The sequence below is a fragment of the Taudactylus pleione genome, unplaced genomic scaffold (assembly GCF_031769625.1).
Source record: "Taudactylus pleione unplaced genomic scaffold, aTauple2 ptg000377l, whole genome shotgun sequence".
NCBI classification, from domain to species: Eukaryota; Metazoa; Chordata; class Amphibia; order Anura; family Myobatrachidae; genus Taudactylus; species Taudactylus pleione.
Genome location: NW_028284778.1, coordinates 3,352,863 through 3,367,962, shown reverse-complemented (window position 1 = coordinate 3,367,962; position 15,100 = coordinate 3,352,863). Strand labels below are relative to the sequence as shown.

The 15,100-nt window shown below is 46.3% G+C and overlaps 1 protein-coding gene across 2 annotated transcripts; it reads left to right on the top strand.

The window, feature by feature from the left end:
• Positions 1-1,778: 1,778 nt before the first annotated feature.
• LOC148508033 (uncharacterized) lies at positions 1,779-14,529 on the top strand. 2 transcript variants are annotated; one of them, XM_088445155.1, is made up of 6 exons: positions 1,779-1,833; positions 4,784-5,271; positions 7,597-7,749; positions 8,704-8,892; positions 9,368-9,491; positions 9,622-14,529. In XM_088445155.1, exons 2-6 carry the CDS (start codon positions 4,795-4,797, stop codon positions 12,303-12,305), a joined length of 3,627 nt encoding a protein of 1,208 aa, XP_088301281.1. In that variant the 5' UTR covers positions 1,779-1,833; positions 4,784-4,794; the 3' UTR covers positions 12,306-14,529. The 2 variants fall into 2 exon arrangements, with proteins under 2 accessions (XP_088301281.1, XP_088301280.1); XM_088445154.1 differs by lacking the exon at positions 1,779-1,833 and adding an exon at positions 2,213-2,295.
• Positions 14,530-15,100: the final 571 nt, after the last annotated feature.

Genomic DNA, 15,100 nt, shown 5'->3' with positions numbered 1-15,100 from the left:
TAACGGAGTTGAGCGATATTTCACTAATGCTCGTGCACCTAAAATCCCTCGCACAGCGCATGCATCCCACGGTGTGTACAGAGCCGCAGTTGTTTTTCAGATGAACGGTATAAAATGTACTGGGCATCCCAGGGTGGTGACTGGGAGATGGCTAATCAGACACACTACAAGGTCCGTCTTATGGGCGTGGGAGTGTCACAGATGTGTCCTGAACTGGTTTGCAAACTTAGGGCCTGATTCAGACCCACTCGCGAGCGGCTGTCCGATAGAGCCAAAATCACTCCGGGCCTTGCGGTTGAAAACCTCAACCGCAGGCTCCGGCTCGCAGTGGCGATGGTCGCGATGGTCACGACCATCGCGGCCATCAAACTGCACGCTCGTATAGGCTGTGGGTGGTGACCCACAGCTATACGAGCGTCCAGGAGGACGCTCCATAATTATGGAGGGCGGCCCTCATTCAGAGCGTGCGCTCTGCTCAGAGCGTACGGCTCTGAATGAGGGCCCTAGAGTCTGATTCATGGTTGTACGCTGTAGCATGAGGTGTCTGCTGTAAACTCGGATCTGCAATGTTGTCAGCAGGCATCTGTTTACAGCAGACGCCGGCTGACAAAATTGCAGATCCGAGTGCTGCATCGGTAAAAGACGCAGCTTCGGATCGCCGATCGCGATGGTCGCAGCCATCAGCCGTCCGAGTAAGCCTCAGCTTACTCAGAATGACAAGCAGATCTGTTCTGCTGGGGACTGGAAGTCTGCGTCAAAAGATAATACAGAGGGCTACTCAAATGACTGACGTTCATGCAAAAGATCCGATGGCTGCGTCCGTTTATACAAGGCGCCTCCCGTGGCATTAGCATTGCTGCTGCTTTATACCCCTTTTACAACAAAAGTCACAGATGTGACCCGGGATTTGGAACACGTTTCCAACCTTCTCAGACCCGGGACCAGTGGCGGAACTTACCTAGGACTGCAAGGCTGCAGCCCCCCCCCCCATTCAAATCCTCCACTCTTCAGTGAGCCAGTGAAGTCCGTGACTGCACTGGCATCACTGTGACTGGAGGTGGCTTCCCATTGGAAGCGCCTCCTGCCAGTCACGCTGAAGACAGGCAGCAAGGGGGAGGTGTCTCCTCCTCTGGGACTGCCAGTCCGGGCTGCGATCAGCTTCCAGTGGAAGCCGCTGCCTTGCCTTTCGGGCAGCCTGACAGGGCTGAAGGTGGCGTTAGGCGCTGTAGCCTATGGGCTATACCGCACACTATTAGCCGGCGGAGGGATCTGCCGGAACCCTGCCCGGCTATGGCGCATGTGCATCTTTACCCCTGCACTGGCCGGCAGCTCTCCGAAGACATTGCAGCCCGTGTCCCTGCATGTCCTGGATGATACATCCGGCCGAAGAGATCGCATTTTGCAAAGCGATCAGGGGCGTTACTGGCATGCGCTGATCGCTTTGCAAAAGTGATCCTTGATAAATGGACAATGTGAGTTATAGCTATACCTTGTCAGTTGATATATATTAATCATACTCCATGAACCAGTGATTATATATATATATATATATATATATATATATATATATATATATATATATATATATATATATATATAGCAACCACCATGTATGCATAGCAACCAAGGTAGTACATTGGTGGTTGCTATACATACACCATGAGGTGAGGCCCCGCCCTACTCCCAACAGTGTACCACGTGACCCGAAATTCGGGGCCGGACAAGCAGCACCGGGTTCTTGGGCTGCCATAGCAACCGGTGAGGTTAGGTATTGGCTGCCGGGTCACTTTATTCTCACCCTTCGGAGACGGAAGGAAGATAACCAAGATACTAGTGAGTATTATCGTAATGCACTTACACACTGCTGAGGCAGAATAAGGGGGAGGCGAGGTCTGCAAGCTGGGTACTGTGATGCTCTGCACGCAAAGTTAACGTGAAGCTCTGCAGGCAGGGTTAGCATAATGCTCTGCACTCAGGGTTAACGTGATGCTCTGCTATCAGGGTTACAGTGATGATCTGCAGGCAGGGTTAACGTGAGGCTCTGCTATCAGGGTTATAGTGATGCTCTGCAGGGGGGTTATAATGAAGGGGGGGGGGGATAACCTTGGCATGAAATGAGGGGGCTCTGTAGCACAGTGATTACAGTAGGAGAAGGTGAAAGGTGCACATGATGAGAAGAGGGGGACTGGAAGCGGCACAGCATGGCAAGATGGGAGCAGGGAGTAATGAACTATCTGGCACCTAGGGACTAATGCCGGGGCACAGGAATTATTGAAATGTCCTCTTTGGTTGGAGGTTAGTCAATGTGTTACACAATATCCATATTTGATTCCCTAATACACATAATGCCCCGTGTAGTATGAAATCCCCCCCCAGGAGTGGTGGTGCCTCAAATGCAGTTCCCCCAGGACTGGCACCCCTTATACAGTGCCTCCATTAGAAAGGCCCCCGATTGTGATGACCCCTGCAGTAGTCGCCCCTTGTGCATTGCCCCCTGTAGTAGTGGTGTCCTGCAGTCCCCCCGCTGTAGTAGTGGTGTCCTGCAGTCCCCCCCAGGAGTGGTGGTGCCCCTTATACAGTCCCCTAGGACTGGTGCCCCTTATGCAGTGCCCCCTGCAGTAGTGGCCCCTTGTGTATTGCCCCCAGGAGTGGTGCCGCCCATTATGCAGTGCCCCCTGTAGTAGTGGCAGGGCTGGATTTCCCAATAGGCAATAAAGGCACCCGCCTAGGGCCCGGCGGCTCCCAGGGAGCCCGTTGCCAGGGTTGTATGGAGGCTGTTACCTGGGGATTAGGCGATCCGCTGAAAGTGTCAGGTAGTGCACAGGACACTGCGCTGGCTAGCTGAAAACTCCTGCAGGCATTACGCTGCCGCATGCTGTCCCACCCACGCACGCACAGTGCAAATGCAGCCAGTGCAGCCACTGACTAGTAATCACTAAGGTTGCTTCTGCTGTTGTCTTTCCTGTGGCAGGCAATGTTTGATTTTTTTTTTCCTGTGGCGGACGTAGTGTGTGTATATTTCCTGTGGCGGACGTAGTGTGTGTATATTTCCTGTGGCGGACGTAGTGTGTGTATTTTTTTCCTGTGGCGGACGTAGTGTGTGTATATTTCCTGTGGCGGATGTAGTGTGTGTATTTTTTTCCTGTGGCGGACGTAGTGTGTGTATTTTTTTCCTGTGATGGACGTAGTGTGTATATTTTTTTCCTGTGGCAGACGTAGTGTGTATATATTTTTCCTGAGGCGGACCATAGGCCCTGATTCAGACCCACTCGCGAGCGGCTGTCCGCTCGCAAGTGGGTCGATGTTCTGCACTGAGCATGCGCACGACGGAGGGAGCTCCGTCGTGCGCATGCGCCAGACGCGACGAGCGAAGGAAAGTCCTTCGTTCGTTGTGTCTGATCAAAGGGGGCGTGCTGTCGATGTTGATTGACAGCACGCCCCCTTTGGTGGGCGTGCCGGGGGCGTGCCTCCCTGACGGGGGCGTTCCCACGGGAACGCCTCCCGTCAGAAGCCGGCCCACTGACATCACTAGTGATGTCAGTGGGAGTGATTTTGGCTCTGATAGAGCCAAAATCACTCCGGGGCTTGCGGTTGAAAACCTCAACCGCAGGCTCCGGCTCGCAGTTTTGATGGTCGCGATGGTCACGACCATCGCGGCCATCAAACTGCACGCTCGTATAGGCTGTGGGTGGTGACCCACAGCTATACGAGCGTCCAGGAGGACGCTCCATTTTTATGGAGGGCGGCCCTCATTCAGAGCGTGCGCTCTGCTCAGAGCGTACGGCTCTGAATGAGGGCCATAGTGTGTATATTTTTTATTTCCTGTGACGGACTTTAAAACATTCGGTAATCTCGCACGGGACTCGCAGAAGTCTATACTCCACACCCTTTTACATTTACCCCAAAGTGTTAGGGAAGAACACGCAAACTCTGCAGTATAATTAAATAAAAAATGCAATGTAATACCCAGGGACGTATTAAGAGAGGAGGGGGCTCGTGTGCAGTCTCCTGAAGTGGACACTATGTATTGACTACTTGGTATTTCTCTACTTGTCTTCTGTGGAATAACTTGTTAAATTTAAAAAAATGGATTGTTTAGGGGAGGGGGCCCCAAACTGGTATCTTGCCTAGGGCCCCATGAGTTTTAGCGCTTCTCAATATGCTGCTTGCAGTCTGCTCAGTATGAAGAGGACAAAATTGAGAAAGGAGAGGGTCCTGGGAGTGGCAATAGACTTCAATATCATGGTCGTTGATCGTTCGTCACGTACACACTGACCGATATGAACGATAACCTCAACGATATTGGTCAAATCGGGCTGCATGTACAGGCGATGAAAGATATCGTCAACGACCAGCGGTAGCGTGCATAGTTGGTCGTTGACGGCATACACACTGGGCAATATTGTGAACGATAATGGTATCGTTATCGTTCAGTCGTTCTAAAAATCGGCCAGTGTGTACGCGGCTTTAGAGTGGGGGCATAGAGGCACAGGAAGATGATGCACACCTGGCTCATCAGGTAAGAGTGTAGCATGGCAGGCTTACAGCCGCTCACCCTGGCTCTCCTCCTCCGCTAGATTCTCAGGTCTTCCATTAAATATCGTATTCTCCATATGGATGAAGACCAAAAAATGTTTTGAAATGACCCAAAAATAATAAAATATACATTCCTTTAATTTCCATTTTCAGTTTAATTGAAATCGTAAAGTAATGCCCCTCCAATGACAATAATATAAAATAGTTCCGTTTGTACATAAGGTATGTTTTTTTTGTCACTCTACAGCTATAAAGAACATGGCGAGATGTTTTGTTGAAGGATGCCACAATCACGGAGGGAAGAGGACAAATGTAATTATGCACGTCTTTCCGAACAGTCTGGAGAAAGCCAAAACCTGGCTGAGGAGCGCCCAGCGGGGCGGCCATGTTATCCACAACATGGAGAAACTGGCTAAGAAAATTTTTAAAGGGAAAATAAATGACAGGTTCCGGATTTGTTCGGAACATTTTACAGAGCAGTCTTACGAGCCTGGTAGGCTGCGGAAAAAGCTGAAAAGAGGTGCTGTTCCAACCATCTTCCCTCCGCAAAGCCGATCGCGGCAAAGGATGACATCGCCACGTAAGAGAGCACGTGTCGATGACATAATCCAAGGACATTCTAATGGGGACAAAGCGGCCTTGCTTCAGCCTAACTCCAAGACACTTGATTCACGCCATTTACAGAATTCTCACGGTAGCTCATTACCACTTCTAAATCATCGCCCGTGTGACCCGGTGAGTGATAGCCATTCTAACATCTCGGAATGCTGCGTTAGTATTGTACAGTGTGATGGATCCCGATCATCATCCCTATTATTAAGTTAATGGTGCCTGAGTTCTATGGGCCTGATTCAGAGACGCTCGTTCGCTCCGAGCGATGTTCGCACAACTGCGCATGTGTATGGGTCGTAATGCGCATGCGCAAACCAGTCATTGCAGTCGGAAATTGTGCGCTCGTAAAACAGTGAGGGGCTGCTAATTTGAGTGACAGAATGAGGCGTTTGTGGGTGGCAATAGGGGAAGGTGCTTGAAAACGGGGAGTGGAGATCCGAACGCAGGCGTGCCAAACGGTCAAAACGGGAGTTTAATGGGTGTGCATAATTAACAAAGCAGCGTCATCGACCACGTCACTTGGTTGTCTTTTAGCCTGAACTGCTCGCAGTGATAGCGGCAAGTAAATCCTACCACAAGCACTGCGAGCAGTTCAGATGCCTTTCGATGTACTCGATTAATCTAATAAATAGCGGAGATGACGTATGATGCGAACGGCAAAGGGGCGTCTTTACAAAATAGCGAGCTCATTTTTCGGTCGCTCGCTCAGACATAGAGGCGTCCACAGACCGCAAAGAGCGAGCACTCAATTTAAATATCCGGCCCCTTTTTCAGAACTACCATCCGCAAATAGCGTCCGGGCCTGAATCAGGCCCCATATTTGGTGGTTATGTTCTCAGCACTCTACTTAGTCACATTGCTGCAAGTGTTACTCAGGGCCGTAGAGAGGACCATATGCAGCGGTAAGACTACAGGTGTGTGACCTGCCGGGCTATTACCTACATTTTGCCATAGGGCCTGGAGATGCACTGTTCATCGTTGGCTACAGGTTCCCTTAGTGATAACATTATATTATGTGTCACAAATGTTATTGTTGATCTGCAACACAGACATCAAAGCGCTACATAAGTAGTTGTTAATAATTATAATAATAATATATAAGAGAAAAATGACAGCTTAAAGCTCCCAGGCTACCTCTTTCCCACAACTGATATAATTTAATCAGAAAGAAAATGTGTGGGTTATCCTCAATCTAGAATAATCCATTAAAATAAATATAAATTTTTTTATTTTAATTTTTTTGCTGCAAACAACATTTAAGTACCATTAAGTTCAAAAATGCACAAATTCCGCTAATAAAACTATAACACAACCATCAATGTAGTGAAAAAGAAATAAAAGTATAATAAGTCAAAAGAAAAATGGGGGGTATACACAAATTAAGAGGACAGGAGAAGGAGGGAAAGGAAGAGTAGACGGGGGGTGCCTATGTGTTGGTCATCAATGAGCGATATTCCTGAGAATCCTTGAATTCCACCCAGTATAACCAAATAAATACAGAATAGGGCTGAGAGGGTAATATCCTCAATACAGATCAATACGGCAGTACCACACCTGAATTGACTGGGCAAGACGGGATTTCCAATGCGTCGGGATTACCAATTTAGCGGCATCGTTCAGCTGTTTTTAGCAATGACTTAGTATATTTGGAAATAGGGATGGATATAGAGGTGAAGAGCCAACATTGATAGTTCGTAGGAATATCTGAACCACTTAGACTTCTGGAGATGGAGAAAACCCCCTGCCAATAGGCGGTGATCCCACGGCGTGAGCCCCCCAGCTCCAGCAAAGATTAGGAACATAGCGTATAACACATTAAAGCTCTGCGGAATATATGTGCGCTATATAAATAACTGGTAATAATAATAATTAGGGCTGGAGAGGAATTCGTAGTGGGTATCAATAACTCACGTGCAAATAAACATAAATTTTCTGGGAATACTGTTGAAAATAATTAACTTTATATGAATCCCGCTTTGGTTATGTTGTTGCTATATCATTGATTGATCATACAGTATACAGTAAAATCTCCACTTTATATCACCTGATTTTACACAATGTCAACTGGGTCATTCTCCCGGATTCACTCCAGAAACAGATTGACACCATTTTTTTTGCCTGGCCCTTTAGACTACGCAGTTGTAGCATTGCATTATACATTGTTGCGCCGGATTTATTTCCATGTATATTAATGGTGTCACTCTGGGAAATACCCTGTTAATGTTACAGATAAGTGACGCAAGCTTTTATGTGTTCTTTGCTTATTACAGATTGGCGGGCCTCCATTTTTACGTTCTTTATGGTTGTAACGCTTGGTAGTCACTGCAAATAAATACTGTTTCTGTACTAATTAGTGTTATTTTTTGTGACATTATAAAAGTTTTTATGTTCTGTGAATGTATAACTAAATATATAGTAATCTTTATTGTCTTTATCAATTATTTGCAGGCAAATGTATACGCACCACCTCTATCCACTGCATATTTCCAACAAACATCCCAAGAAACCAAAGGACATTCTCTTACAGACAAGAACAGAAAGGAAATTACTCAAAGCATATTAAACATTACCCTGGAGATCATCTACCTTCTGACTGGGGAGGTGAGGGAGTCTGGTGGTGCCACAGTGACATCATTCTTATCTCTATTACTAACACAGGGACCTGACTGGGGAGGTGAGGGAGTCTGGTGGTGCCACAGTGACATCATTCTTATCTCTATTACTAACACAGGGACCTGACTGGGGAGGTGAGGGAGTCTGGTGGTGCCACAGTGACATCATTCTTATCTCTATTACTAACACAGGGACCTGACTGGGGAGGTGAGGGAGTCTGGGAGTGTCACACTGACATCATTCTTATCTCTATTACTAACACAGGGACCTGACTGGGGAGGTGAGGGAGTCTGGGAGTGTCACACTGACATCATTCTTATCTCTATTACTAACACAGGGACCTGACTGGGGAGGTGAGGGGGTCTGGTAGTGTCACAGTGACATCACTCTTATCTCTATTACTAACACAGGGACCTGACTGGGGAGGTGAGGGGAGTCTGGTGGTGCCACAGTGACATCACTATTATCTCTATTACTAACACAGGGACCTGACTGGGGAGGTGAGGGAGTCTGGGAGTGTCACACTGACATCATTCTTATCTCTATTACTAACACAGGGACATGACTGGGGAGGTGAGGGGGTCTGGTAGTGTCACAGTGACATCACTCTTATCTCTATTACTAACACAGGGACCTGACTGGGGAGGTGAGGGGGTCTGGGAGTGTCACAGTGACATCACTATTATCTCTGTTACTAACACAGGGACCTGACTGGGGAGGTGAATATAATTAATATATTAATATGGAATATTCTGGAGATGTTATTAGATTAGAACGTACAAGGTGTTTCAATTTATAGAATAACACGGAGATATGGGGATGATTTACATATTAGTGAAGGGGGATCCAGTGAGTGGATGTTCTTGTGTCCAGGAAGAGACCTCTTTGTACAGGAGGTGTCTGTCTGTCTGCACCTTAATAATGTGTTTCTTTTATATGTAGGATTATTTTCCTGTCCAGAAGTCTGTTGAGAGTGAGACACCTATCAACCGTCCCTGTCTGTCACAAGGATTGAGCAGGACTCAGCCCCCCATCACGGTGCCTCCACCTCACTCAGTGATACACAAGAGAGACAATGACCAGAAGATCCTGGAACTCACCAACAAGATAATTCAGCTGCTGACTGGAGAGGTGACTGCTGGGAATGGGACATTATACAGTAACACCAGGGGATGTGTCTGGGTGATGACTGGAGAGGTGACTGCTGGGAATGGGACATTATACAGTAACACCAGGGGATGTGTCTGGGTGATGACTGGAGAGGTGACTGCTGGGAATGGGACATTATACAGTAACACCAGGGGATGTGTTTGGGTGATGACTGGAGAGGTGACTGCTGGGAATGGGACATTATACAGTAACACCAGGGGATGTGTCTGGGTGATGACTGGAGAGGTGACTGCTGGGAATGGGACATTATACAGTAACACCAGGGGATGTGTCTGGGTGATGACTGGAGAGGTGACTGCTGGGAATGGGACATTATACAGTAACACCAGGGGATGTGTCTGGGTGATGACTGGAGAGGTGACTGCTGGGAATGGGACATTATACAGTAACACCAGGAGATGTTTCTGGGTGATGACTATATCATTGTGTGTGACAGGTTCCTATAAGGAGTGAGGATGTCGCTATCTATTTCTCCATGGAGGAGTGGGAATACATAGAAGGACACAAGGAGCTGTACAAGGATGTGATGATGGACAATCACCGGCCCCTCACATCACTGGGTAGGTGGAGTTTAATAATGTTCATGTTTGCTCTTAGAGGTCACCAAATAACAGTATTTAATTTCCTTTTTGAATGCAAGTAGCATGTACATTTGTTACTGAAATGTAATTGTTTATATGTTCTTTTCAGATGTTCCGATAAATTGTAAGGCTGAATATACATCTACTCATATTAAGGATGAACCAGTCTCATGTGATGGAGGAAATATTATACACACTGACATATATACACCCACACAGCACACAGTCTCATGTGAGCATGGAAACATCACTGACACTGATACATCCACACATTATACAGAAAAAAAATGTTCATCTACTGAAGCAGAACATTCAAAAAATGTGTATATACCTAACCGACTACGCCAAAAATATCCATTATTTGACAAAGGAACTATAGACACAGATATCTGTGCACTGATAAAACATGCACATGCAAAATATTCATTTCCTCAAATTGAGGAGGGTTTCACATCAAATGAAAATAATAATGTTACCTACACAGACATGTATACACCCACAGATCATACACAGTATACCTCTACTCATATTAAGGAGGAATCAGTATCACGTGATGGAGGAAATATAATACACACTGACTTTTGTACACCCTCACAGCACACAGAACATACAGTCTCATGTGAGCATGGAAACCTCACTGATGCTGATACATCCACACATTATACAGAGAGAAAATGTTCATATACTGAAGCAAAACATGCACAAAATGTGTATAAACCTAACCGACTACGCCAAAAATATCCATTGTGTGAAAAAGAAACTATAGACACAGACATCTGTGCACTGATCAAACATGCACATGCAAAATATTCATTTCCTCAAATTGAGGAGGGTTTCACATCAAATGAAGATAAGAATGTTACCTACACAGACATGTATACACCCACAGATCATACACAGTATACCTCTACTCATATTAAGGTGGAATCAGTCTCATGTGATGGAGGAAACCTCACAGACACTGACATTTACACACCCACATATCATACACAGTATACACCTACTCATAGTAAGGAGGAATCCGTCTCATGTGATGGAGGAGCCCTCACACACACTGACATGTATACACCCACAGAACATACACCGTATACATCTACCCATACTAAGGTGGAGTCAGTCTCATGTGACGGTGGAGACCTCACACACACTGACATGTATACACCCACAGATCATACACAGTATACATCTACTCATATTAAGGAGGAACCAGTCTCATGTGATGGAGGAGACCTCACACACACTGACATGTATACACCCACAGATCATACACAGTATACATCTACTCATATTAAGGAGGAACCAATCTCATGTGATGGAGGAGACCTCACACACACTAACATGTATACACCCACAGATCATACACAGTATACATCTACTCATATTAAGGAGGAACCAATCTCATGTGATGGGGGAGACCTCACTCACACTGACATGTATACACCCACATATCATACACAGTATACATCTACTCATACTAAGGAGGAATCAGTCTCATGTGATGGAGGAGACCTCACACACACTGACACTTGTACACCTAAAGATCATACACAGTATACATCTACTCCTATTAAGGAGAAACCGGTCTCACGCGACGAAGGAACTATGACAGACACTGATCATTCACAATATACATCTCATATTAAGGAAGAATCAGTCTCATGTAAAGGTGATGGAGGAAACCTCACAGACACTGACATGTATACACCCACAGGTCATACACAGTATACATCTGCTCATATTAAGGAGGAACCAGTCTCATGTGATGGAGGAGACCTCACACACACTGACATGTATACACCCACATATCATACACAGTATACATCTGCTCATATTAAGGAGGAATCAGTCTCATGTGATGGAGGAGACCTCACACACACTGACACTTGTACACCTAAAGATCATACACAGGATACAGCTACTCATATTAAGGAGGAATCAGTCTCATGTGTTGGAGGGATTCTCACAGACACTGACATATATACAGCCACAGATCATACACAAAGTACAGTCTCATGTGAGCATGGAAACATCACTGACGCTGATACATCCACAGAATATACAGAGACAAATTATTCATCCACTGAAGCATTACATGCACAAAATGTGTATAAACCTAACAGAATACGCCACAAATATCCCTTATTTGCCAAAGGAAATCTAGACACCGACATCTATGCACTGATCAAACATGCACACTCAAAATATTCATTTACTCGAATTGAGGAGGGTTTCACATCAAAGGAAGATGAGGATGTTACCTACACTGACATATATATTCCCAAAGATCATACACAATCTACATCCACTCATACTAAGGAGGAACCAGTCTTGTGTGATGGACGAAATACCACTGACACGCACATGTATGCACACATGGATCACGCACAGTATACATCTACTCATATTACGAAGGAGTCAGTCCCTCCTCGAGGAAGGAGTTTTCCAGAAACCGCTAGACACTTATGTTTCAAATGTCCTGAGTGTTCAGAACGTTTTGCCCGCAAGTCCGGCCTCGTTAATCACCGGAGAAGTCACAGAAGGGAGAAGCTGACATGCTCCGAATGTGGGAAATTATTCTCAAAGAGATCCAGTCTCTTGAATCATCTTACCGGCCATACAGGAGAGAAGCCACATTTGTGTCCCGTTTGCGGTAAATGTTTTGCCAGGAAAAGCAATCTGATGGCACATCAGAGGATTCACACCGGCGACGCATCCTCCAAGTGTCTGGAGTGTGGGAGGTGTTTTCTGTGTAAAGCCGACCTCATGAAGCATCAGATCGTTCATGAGAGATAAACTAGCCATTTGCCCTCAGTCTAGTTAAACACTTTAATAACAATTCATGCCAGGTAAAAAAATGTGAATATCCTCCTATGGAAGGAGTCATCCTTACTGGAAAATTAAGAAACGTTCTCCAATTATTTTATACAGTCACTCAGCAGAGATCAACTCCACTTGACCTGATGGACAGTAGCAAGCCAGTCTTGTCTGTCGGACTATGGGCCAGATGGACAGTAGCAAGCCAGTCTTGTCTGTTGGACTATGGGCCTGTAGGACAGTAGCAAGCCAGTCTTGTCTGTCGGACTATGGGCCTGTAGGACAGTAGCAAGCCAGTCTTGTCTGTCGGACTATGGGCCTGTAGGACAGTAGCAAGCCAGTCTTGTTTCTCGGACTATGGGCCTGATTAACGGTAACAAGCCAGTCTTGTCTGTCGGACTATGGGCCTGTAGGACAGTAGCAAGCCAGTCTTGTCTGTCGGACTATGGGCCTGTAGGACAGTAGCAAGCCAGTCTTGTCTGTCGGACTATGGGCCTGTAGGACAGTAGCAAGCCAGTCTTGTCTGTCGGACTATGGGCCTGTAGGATAGTAGCAAGCCAGTCTTGTTTCTCGGACTATGGGCCTGATTAACGGTAACAAGCCAGTCTTGTCTGTCGGACTATGGGCCTGATTTTGATTCGCATTCAGCTACGTCCGTGTCTAAGTCATTTGCCGGTCTCCCATCTGCGACTTTATGCAAATATCGCTAGAAGTCCTTCCCTGGTGTACATCCGTGCACCTGAATGTGCAAGGACTGAGACCCTCACTTTGAGCATCTTTAGACGATGTTTTAACGCTTGGTGCCTCCAGTGTCGGCAGTTAAGCGCCTAAGTTTGCAACCAGTTCAGAGACACTCCCATAAAACGGATCACCACCGTGCGTCCGTATAGCCGCTGTCCAGGAATTCCCAATACATTTTCTATACACTTCTGAGACCGTGCTGCTAAATCGGTATTGCAACTCTGTACACACACACAATCTGGACGCATGCGCAGTAGAAAAATCATTCAACCGCGTCCAACATCGACAGTGCGTCCAACTGAACTCATCAGGCCCTATGTCTTTCTGTCTTTATGCAATGAATATTCATGGCACCAGTGTCTAGCCACCTGAGCACTGTCCCGTTTGGCCTTCAATCTTTTCTTAGCATCCAATCTTCCCAAGTGAGGCTTTCCTTCACTTTTTGTGGCCAAGTCTTCGAGCCTTAGTATGGACCTTTCTTACATGCTGACAGCAGCTGCAGGTTTTTAGAAGTGGAAATGTTGCCCATAGCAACCAATCAGATTCTAGCTATTATCTTCTAGAAGGTGCTAGATAAATGTTAAGTAGAATCTGATTGGTTGCTATGGGCAACATCTCCACTTAAAAAACTCTCACTTTAGTAAATATACCCCCCCTGGTCTTTAAAACTCAGTGATAATTCAAAGAAGAGAATTCATATTTTCTTCATGAGCAGGTGATAAATATAGCCTGGGACTATAAGAAAATAATGCAGAGATTAAGGGCCTGATTCAGAGCCACTCGTAAGCGGCCGCTCGTTCGCTCCGAGCGATGTTTGCCCAACTGCGCATGCGTACGGATCGTTATACGCATGCGCGAACCAGTCATTGCGGCCGAAATTCATGTGCTCGCAAAATAGCGAATGCCTGATAATTTGAGTGACAGAATGAGGCGTATGTGGGTGGTAACAGGGGAAGGTGCTTGAAAACGGGGAGTGGAGATCCGAACGCAGGCGTGCTTAAAGGTCAAAACGGGCGTTTTATGGGTGTGCATAATTAAAACAGCAGCGTCATTGACCACGTCACTTGGTTATTTTATAGTCAGAACTGCTCGCAAAATTGTGGTAGCAAAAACCAACCACAAGAATAGCGAGCAGTTCATACCCTGGTCGATGTACTCGATTAATCTAATAAATAGCGGAAATGACGTAGGATGCGAGTGGCCAGGGGGCGTAGTTTCCCAAAAAACGACCGCAAGTTTTGTTCGCTCGTTCAGACCTAGAGGCGTGAACAGACCGCAAACAGCGAACGGTTCATTTGAATAGCCACCCCTATTTTCAGGACGAGCGAGCGCTAATTGCGTCTGGCTCTGAATCAGGCCCTAAGTTAGGATTAGCATCTACGTTATCCATTTAGATTCTTTGCATAATTTCATGTTAATGTTTTTTCATATTGAAAATATTGATATCTTTATTAAAGACCAATACCTACCACCTGAGGATTGTTTGGTGCGTGTCTGTGTTTGAAATGCGATGACGATTTCTGTTATTAAGGACTTTTGATCCTGCCTACCACTATTCAAAATGTGATGTTAAAAAGTAGGACGCCACATGTAATACTGCCCTAGGATTGAGTGCCTGAGGCCATCTAGGTAGTGTAGTGACTACGGGAGCTTAATGAACGTGACCAGAATTGTCTGTGGTAACAGTCAAGCATCACTACGCTCAAATCACATACACATTAAGGGCCTGATTCAGAGCCGGACGCTCTGACCAGAGCGCTCGCTCTGAATCAGGGCCCTCCTCCATTAAAATGGAGCGTCCTCCTGGACGCTCGTATAGCTGTGGGTGTCCACCCACAGCATATACGAGCGTCCAAAAAGATGGTCGCGATGGTCTTGACCATCGCGACCATCGGACTTGCGACGGAAACCCTGCGGTAGGGTTTCCCAGCCACAAGTCCTGGAGTGATTTTGGCTCTATCAGAGCCAAAATCACTCCCACTGACATCACTAGTGATGTCAGTGGGGCCGGCTTCAGAAGGTAGGCGTTCCCA